Here is a 9,619-nt window from a genome sequence, read left to right as displayed (position 1 = left end):
TGCTGCTACTGTTTATTATCTATCCTGTTACCTAGTCACTTTATCCCTACCTATATGTACATATCTACCTCGACTACCTAGTACCCCTGCACACTGACTCGGTACTGGTACCCCGTGTATATAGCCTAGTTATCGTTACTCATTGACTTGGTACTGGTACCCTGTGTATATAGCCTAGTTATCATTACTCATTGACTTGGTACTGGTACCCTGTGTATATAGCCTAGTTATCATTACTCATTGACTTGGTACTGGTACCCTGTGTATATAGCCTAGTTATCGTTACTCATTGACATGGTACTGGTACCCTGTGTATATAGCCTAGTTATCATTACTCATTGACTTGGTACTGGTACCCTGTGTATATAGCCTAGTTACCATTACTCATTGACATGGTACTGGTACCCTGTGTATATAGCCTAGTTATCATTACTCATTGTGTATTTATTATTACTTTTATTATTGTATGTTATTACTTTTCTATAATTATTCTATTTTCTCTCTCTGCATTGTTGGGAAGGGCCCATAAGTAAGCATTTCACTGTTAGTCTACACCTGTTTACGAAGCATGTGACGAATAGAATTTGATTTGATTATTCCCATAGATTATAATGTAGTAGTGCTCTATGTAGGGGATAGGGAGCCATTTTGGAGGAAATAAATGTATAACGTAGACTTGACTTGAGTAAAGTCCCAAACTGCACCCTATTACCTATATAGTTCACTACTTTAGACCAGGGCCCATTAGGTAGTGCACTATATAGTTCACTACTTTAGACCAGGGCCCATTAAGTAGTGCACTATATAGTGAATAGGGTGTCAAATGGGACACTCACTTGATTCTCATATGCAGTTTACCCACAATTCCCTTTTGTCTATTTACAAACGCATAAATATATACACTATTGCCCACAAGTAGGCGTCATTTGTCCGTCCAAACAATTATAAAAAAAATAAACAATCATAACACACAATAAAATAACTTGTACACAAATAAAATGTAGATAATTTTTTTCTAAAACAAACCTTACATGAATATTAATATTCCTTTGGAGTGTGTTGATCTGGAGCAGTAATGGTGGTGTGGAGTAGAACCCTGGGGGGAATGGAGCCTTAAGGGAGTAGAGCCGCTGTGGAGTGGAACCCTCCGGACAGTAGAGCCCTAGGTGGAGTAGAACCCTCAGGACAGTAGAGCCCTAGGTGGATTAGAACCCTCAGGACAGTAGAACCCTAGGTGGAGTAGAACCCTCAGGACAGTAGAACCCTAGGTGGAGTAGAACCCTCAGGACAGTAGAGACCTAGGTGGAGTAGAACCCTCAGGACAGTAGTAGCCCTATGTGGAGTGGAACCCTCAGGACAGTAGAGCCCTAGGTGGAGTAGAACCCTTAGGACAGTAGAGCCCTAGGTGGAGTAGAACCCTCAGGACAGTAGAGCCCTAGGTGGAGTAGAACCCTCAGGACAGTAGAGCCCTAGGTGGAATAGAACCCTCAGGACAGTAGAGCCCTAGGTGGAGTAGAACCCTCAGGACAGTAGAACCCTAGGTGGAGTAGAACCCTCAGGACAGTAGAACCCTAGGTGAAGTAAAATCCTCAGGACAGTAGAACCCTAGGTGGAGTAGAACCCTCAGGACAGTAGAGCCCTAGGTGTAGTAGAACCCTCAGGACAGTAGAGCCCTAGGTGGAATAGAACACTCAGGACAGTAGAGCCCTAGGTGGAGTAGAACCCTCAGGACAGTAGAGCCCTAGGTGGAGTAGAACCCTCAGGACAGTAGAGCCCTAGGTGGAGTAGAACCCTCAGGACAGTAGAGCCCTAGGTGGAGTAGAACCCTCGGGACAGTAGAGCCCTAGGGGGAATAGAGCCCTTGGGGAGTAGAGCCCTCGGGAGAGTAGAGCCCTCACCCTCAGAGGAGCTGAGCCCAGTAGAATAGAGCCTTCAGAATAGTAGAGCCCTAGGCGAGTAGACTTCTCAGACAGTAGAACCCTGAGTGTCTTTAGTCAGGTGACGCTTCTCTAGCGCGTAGCCAGGTCCTGGGGGCAGGGCAAGGTCAGGTCAGAGGCCCGCTTCACATCCTCTACACTCCTGGAGAGCTACTGGGTGTACAGGCTGTTATAGCTCTCCAGGAGGAAGGTTGGCCACCCCTTCTCTACACTAACATTCAAACCAAATGAAAATGAGAAAAGAGAGACGATCCCAGGTTTGTTGTCACCTAAGACTCTAGGACACAGAGTATTGACTTAGGACTCGGAGACCTACTCTGAGAGTGCTGAGTTAGGACTCAGGGGCCTGCTCTGAGAGTGCTGAGTTAGGACTCAGGGGCCTGCTCTGAGAGGGAGTTGAGCAGGTTCTTGTAGGCGGGGGAGTTCATGTATCGGGGGTAGGAGTCTCTTTGCATCAGCGTGTAGATCTGCACCTGAGCATCAACGAAGGTCTGGGACGACGGCTCCAACATGTTCTTGTTGATCACCTCCCGAACACGTGAGTCCAGACTCACCTGGGGAAACACAGCATGGAGAGACTAGATACCGTAATTTCCGGACTATTAAGCCGCACCCACTGAATTTTTTTTAATTAATTTTTTTGAACATAAATAAGCCGCACATGTCTATAAGCCGCAGGTGCCTACCGGTACATTGAAACAAATTAACTTTACACAGGCTTTAACGAAACACGGCTTGTAACAAAAATAAATAGGCTTTAACGAAACACGGCTTGTAACAAAAATAAATAGGCTTTAACGAAACACGGCTTGTAACAAAAAATAAAAAATGAGCAGTAAGCTTTAGTTGTCTTTTTGCACTGAGTCAATTCCTCACGCTGCTGTTTCCAACGTCTTATCATCGACTCATTAACTCCCGTGCAGCAGCTCTATTTCCTTTTCCAACAGCCAGATCAATTGAAAGCTGCATCATATGCATTTCTCCGTGTCTTTGCCATGAGGAGGGTGACAAAATGACTACCGTAATCAGAATGATGGGAAGTTTTAGAGCGCTCGATTTAATCTAAACAGTAAACAAAAACGTTGTTTGACCTTAACATGTTCGGCAATTTCATTGGTCTAATGAAAGCTTCATGCCGCCAAAAAACTGAGCACGTCACAGAATGTGTTTTAAAAAAAATTAAAAATTGAAAGCGGGAAAAATCCATATATTAGCCGCGTCATTGTTTAACCTCTTACATCTAGATGTTCCGCTAGCGGAACACCTGCTCCAATATCCAATGATAGGCGTGGCGCGAATTACAAATTCCTCAAAAATACAAAAACTTCAATTTTTCAATTTTTCAAACATATGACTATTTCACAGCATTTTAAAGACAAGACTCTCCTTTATCTAACCACACTGTCCGATTTCAAAAAGGCTTTACAACGAAAGCAAAACATTAGATTATGTCAGCAGAGTACCCAGCCAGAAATAATCAGACGATAAACGTTCACAAAAAACATAACAATTATTTTAAGAATTATAGATACAGAACTCCTCTATGCACTCGATATGTACGATTTTAAAATAGCTTTTCGGTGAAAGCACATTTTGCAATATTCTCAGTACATAGCCCAGCCATCACGGCTAGCCATTTAGACACCGACCAAGTTTAGCCCTGATCAAACTCCGATTTACTATTACAAAAGTTTCATTACCTTTGTTGTCTTCGTCAGAATGCACTTCCAAGACTGCTACTTCAATAACAAATGTTGGTTTGGTCCAAAATAATCCATCGTTATATCCAAATTGCGGCGTTTTGTTCGTGCGTTCCAAGACACTATCCGAAATGGTAAATCAGGGTCGCGAGCATGGCGCAATTCGTAACAAAAGATTTCTAAATATTCCATTACCGTACTTCGAAGCATGTCAACCGCTGTTTAAAATCCATTTTTATGCCATTTTTTCGTAAAAAAGCGATAATATTCCGACCGGGAATCTCCGTTTAGCTAAACAGAGGAAAGAAAACAAAGCTTTCGGTCGACGCGGGCACGCGCCTGAGTCTCACAGTACTGTAACCAGCCATTATCCAAACGCGCTACTTTGTTTCAGCCAGAGCCTGCAAAGCCACGATTCAGCATTTTGCCGCCTTCTGAGAGTCCATGTGAGCCGTAGGAAGTGTCACGTAAGAGCAGAGATCCCCTGTAATAGATAGAGATAATCAACAAGGCCAAGAAATGGTCAGACAGGGTACTTCCTGTACAGAATCTTCTCAGGTTTTGGCCTGCCAAATGAGTTCTGTTATACTCACAGACACCATTCAAACAGTTTTAGAAACTTTGGAGTGTTTTCTATCCAAAGCTAATAATTATATGCATATTCTAGTTTCTGGGCAGGAGTACTAATCAGATTAAATCGGGTACGTTTTTTATCCGTCCGTGAAAATACTGCCCCCTAGCCATAACAGGTTTAGCCGCGGGGTTCAAAGCGTGGGAAAAAAGTTGCGGCTTACAGTCCGGAATTTACGGTACATATAATATCACATGAAGAAGGAGGAGGAGAAGTCTTACTCACCTCTTTGGGTGAGAGGATAGAGATGTAGTCCTCGTAGATGACCCGTGCCTTCTCCTCAATGGAGGTCTTGTTGGTTTCCTTGGTGAACTCCTCACAAGCCAGCCAGAACAACATGTTCTCCTCACTAAACTCTGTACACAGGAACAACCTAAACGCCACTCGGCCAGCAGCGCACGACATCAGTCGGTCAAACGACTGGGCCCAGGAACGGACCTCCTCCAGAGTGGGAGGGGGGCTGCAGAGAACACATACCAATCAGAGAACAACAGCGGGCACAAGACAGCGCCAGACGTACAGGGGCCGACCCAGCTTCACCAACACCAGGTATGGCACTAACACACTGGACTTACAGGGTCTGACCCAGCTTCACCAACACCAGGTATGGCACTAACACACTGCTAACCATTAAGCCCTTGATCAGTTATCCAATGTACTAACGCAGGGCTACAAACTTGGACTGGAGGTGAGTAACTCAACAGAACTCATCTTTCACATTCTCTCCACAGGAATACTGCTGTGACTAACCTGTCCTCGCAGTCGGCCGTCCCCTCAGCTTTGAGGTCGTAGGACGCCCGCCGGTTCCTCTCCTCACGCTCCTCGTTCCTACAGGAGAGAACGGTGGGCAACAGGACAGAGATCAGACTAGTAGTCAGGAGGTTATACATGTCTTCACTGACCCTATCAACCTCATAATGACCCACATCAAGTCAACTGTGTAGATGCTGTGTGATGTGTGATGTTGTACTATAGGGTACTGTACTATAGGGTGCTGTACTGTAGGGTGATGATCTGTAGGGTGATGTTCTGTAGGGTGCTGTATAGATGAAGGGTGATGTAATGTAGGGTGCTGTGTGATGTAGGGTGCTGTGTGATGTAGGGTGATGTGTGATGAAGGGTGCTGTGTGATGAAGGGTGATGTGTGATGAAGGGTGATGTGTGATGAAGGGTGCTGTGTGATGAAGGGTGCTGTGTGATGTAGGGTGCTGTGTGATGAAGGGTGCTGTGTGATGTAGGGTGCTGTGTGATGAAGGGTGCTGTGTGATGAAGGGTGCTGTGTGATGTAGGGTGCTGTGTGGAGCCATGCTGGGTGTGTGATGTAGGGTGCTGTGTGATGTAGGGTGCTGTGTGATGTAGGGTGCTGTGTGATGAATGGTGCTGTGTGATGAATGGTGCTGTGTGATGAAGGGTGATGTTTTGATGAAGGGTGCTGTGTGGAGCCATGCTGGGTGTGTGATACACTACTAGAATTGCATGACAGTGTGCGTCCCAAATGGCACCCTATTCCCCATAGGATTTTAATCAAAAGCAGTGCACTATAAAGGGAATAGGGTGCTATTTGGGATGAATCCATACAGTTCGTACCAGGAACAGCTACAGCAGCAGCACCAGCAGAAACAACAGGCGTTGTTCCCTCTCTGGTTCCCCTGGTTCTGGTTCCCCTGGTTCTGGTTCCCCTGGTTCTGGTTCCCCTGGTTCTGGCTCCCCTGGTTCTGGCTCTGGTTAGGGTCCTGCTGGGTCGGTGCCGTGCCAACCGCCATCGACTCCTGCTGCACCGACATCTGCCGCTTTCGCATCTCCATACGCTCTGATCCCATTGGCTGGAGGGACACAGAGATACAGAGGGTTAGATCCCATGGGCTGGAGGGACACAGAGATACAGAGGGTTAGATCCCATGGCCTGGAGGGACACAGAGATACAGAGGGTTAGATCCCATGGCCTGGAGGGACACAGAGAGACAGAGGGTTAGATCCCATGGCCTGGAGGGACACAGAGATACAGAGGGTTAGATCCCATGGCCTGGAGGGACACACATGGTTAGAACCCGTTGTCTGGAGGGACAGAGACACAGTGTTAGATCCCATTGGCTGGAGGACAGAGACAGAGAGGGTTAGATCCCATTGGCTAGAGGGACACACAGAGCAGTGGGACAGACAGACAGACAGACAGACAGACAGACAGACAGACAGACAGACAGACAGACAGACAGACAGACAGACAGACAGACAGACAGACAGACAGACAGACAGACAGACAGACAGACAGACAGACAGACAGACAGACAGACAGACAGACAGACAGACAGACAGACAGACAGACAGACAGACAGACAGACAGACAGGGCTGATTCCATGGGGCTAAGGACAGACAGACAGAGGAGGAACGCTGCTGCATAATATTGTAATAACAGTCATGTGATGACATGCAAATGAGCTAAGACTAGGTTTATATTATACAGTATTAATCTTTAAAACAGCATCAGTAATACTACAACCAATCTGGCCCTGCAATATGTGTAACACAAAGCTAGAGCTCCATCAGTGCTCTACTGTATGGTCCTGATAATGTCGCTAGAGCATCTACGGACAGTTCCTTGGACTTCATGGCATAGTTTCTGCTATGACATGCTCTGTTGGGACCCTAGCGTGGACTCCAACAGTATTGGGACAGTGAGACGTGATGTTTTGGCTCTGTACTCCAGCACTTTGGATTTGAAATGATGCAATGACTATGAGGACAAAGGGCAGACTGTCAACTATAATATTGAGGATATTTTCATCCATATTGGGTGAACCGTTTCGAAATTACAGAACCTTTTGTACGTATTGGCTCCATTTTAGGGGACCAAAAGTATTGGGACAAATTCACTTATGTCTATTAAAGTAGTAAAACGTTAAGTATTTGGTCCCATATTCATAGCAAAGGGTGACTACATCAAGCTCGTGACTCTATGCATTTGTTGGATGTATTTGCTGTTTGTTTAGGTTGTGTTTGAGATTATTTTGTGCCCAATAGAAATGAATGGGAAATACACTGAACTAAAATATAAACGCAACATGCAAAGTGTTGGTCCCCAGATCGCAGAAATGTTCCATACACACAAAGATTATTTCTCTCAAATGTTGGGCACAAATTTGTTTCCATCTCTGCTAGTGAGCGTTTCTCCTTGACCAAGATAATCCATCCACCTGACAGGTGTGGCATATCAAGAAACTGATTAAACAGCATGAACATGACACAGGTGCACCTTGTGCTGAGGACAATAAAAGGCCATTAAATTGTGCCACAGATGTCTCAAGTTTCGAGGGATCGTGCAAGTGGCATGCTGACTGCAGGAATGTCCACCAGAGCTGTTGCCAGAGACTTAAATGATCATTTCTCTGCCACAAGCCGCCTCAATGTCGTTTTTAAAAATGTGGCAGTACTTCCAACCAACCTCACAACTGCAGACCATGTGTATGACGTTGTGTGGAACAGCAGTTTCCTGTCAGCGTTGTGAACAGAGTGCCGCATGGTGGCGGTGGGGTTATGGTATGGGCAGGCATAAGCTACAGACAATGAACCCAACTGCATTTTATCGATGGCAATTTGAATGAGGCCCATTGTGAAATCCATAGATTGTTTTATTTAACCTTGATTTCACTTGGCATGTCAGTTACGAACAATTTCTTATTTACAATGACGGCCTACCCCAGCCAAACCCTCCCCTAACCTGGACAACGCACTATGGGACTCCCGATCACGGTCGGTTGTGATACAGCCTGGGATCAAACCAGGGTCTGTAGTGTCACCTATAGCACTGAGATGCAGGGCCTTAGACCGCTGCGCCACTCGGGAGCTAAACTACAACCTAATTAATGAATTTATATCAATTGACTGATTTCCTAATTTGAACTGTAAAATCAATGAAATTGTTGCATGTTGCATTTTATATTTTAGTTCAGTATAATATATTGTAATTTTGGAGTCACCTTTATTGTTTGAGTTTAGTTTGAGTTTATTTTATTTTTACAGGGACAGTGCACATTAATCAACGTTTCAGTAAAAGTGCCGGTTTTAGCCAGCCGGCTAATTTTCAACCGCAGTCCCTGGGCAGGTTATTAAAAACAATTACAATATAGACAATCATTGAACAGTGAGCACACGCAGAGTAACATAGGACAAGCAAGACATAGCATACAGACAGAGCAACATAGGACAAGCAAGATGTAGCATACAGACAGAGCAACATAGAACAAAAAGCAACAAGACAAAATCCATAAAAACAAAGTGTTTCCACACCTCACAAGCTACAGACAACAGACAACATGGAAAGCGGCAATACACAGCTAGGGATTATGTTCACAAGTCTGATTGACCTTTAGCCATGTCTTCATGCATTTTGTGAAAGTGTGATATGTGGTGCAGTTATGTGTGTCTGATGGCAGTGTATTCCAGACATGGGAAGCTCTCACAGAGAAAGCAGATTTACTAAAGGTGCTTTTCCTTAAGGGAACTATACAGTCACCTCTCATGGCAGACCTTGTGGATCTGCTGCCATATGTTTGGGTTTTCTGTTTTACAAAAATACTGAGTGGAGGGGGAGCTAGGGTTAGGGTTAGGGTTAGGGTCTTGAATACAAGACATGCGTCGGTGTATTGCACAAGATTTTTCCAACTCAGGAGCTCATGCTTTCTGAGGATGTAACAGTGATGATGGCTATTGGGCTTTCTATCGAGCACTTTGAGAGCTTGTTTGTAGACAGACTGAATAGGTTTTAATGTTGTATAGCAAGCTTGGGTCCAACTAGTCAAGCAGTATGTTAAGTGGGGGAGTATCATCGATTTGAAATACAGTTTTGCTACCTCTGTGGTCAAACAATTTCGTATAAATTGTAAATAAGAGTATAATGTTTCTAAACATGTACACTATGTACATTAATGTGGATGCTACCATGGTTACGGATAATACATTAATCCTGAATAATGATGAGTGAGAAAGTTACAGATGCACAAATATCATACCCCCAAGACATGCTAACATCTCACCATTACAATAACAGGAGAGGTTAGCATTTTATGTCATACCCCCAAGACATGCTAACCTCTCACCATTACAATAACAGGGGAGGTTAGCATTTAATATCATACCCCCAAGACATGCTAACCTCCCACCATAACAATAACAGGGGAGGTTAGCATTTTATATCATACCCCCAAGACATGCTAACCTCTCACCATTACAATAACAGGGGAGGTTAGCATTTTATATCATACCCCCAAGACATGCTAACCTCTCACCATTACTATACCAGGGGAGGTTAGCATTTTATATCATACCCCCAAGACATGCTAACCTCTCACCATTA

The 9,619-nt window shown here is 44.7% G+C and overlaps 1 protein-coding gene across 1 annotated transcript; it reads right to left on the bottom strand.

Moving 5' to 3' along the window:
• Window positions 1–284: 284 nt before the first annotated feature.
• Window positions 285–7,785, bottom strand: LOC106592360 (regulator of G-protein signaling 20). The gene is made up of 5 exons (XM_082961404.1): window positions 7,709–7,785; window positions 5,856–6,131; window positions 5,019–5,096; window positions 4,494–4,728; window positions 285–2,491 (listed from the first exon to the last, which is right to left on the bottom strand). The coding sequence occupies exons 1-5, from the start codon at window positions 7,783–7,785 to the stop codon at window positions 2,303–2,305; spliced, it is 855 nt and encodes a 284-aa protein (XP_082817530.1). The 3' UTR covers window positions 285–2,302.
• Window positions 7,786–9,619: the final 1,834 nt, after the last annotated feature.

This window comes from Salmo salar, chromosome 14 (genome assembly GCF_965601325.2).
Source record: "Salmo salar chromosome 14, fSalSal1, whole genome shotgun sequence".
NCBI lineage: Eukaryota > Metazoa > Chordata > Actinopteri > Salmoniformes > Salmonidae > Salmo > Salmo salar.
Note: the sequence above shows the minus strand (reverse complement) of the source record. Positions and strands in the feature narration are given on the sequence as shown.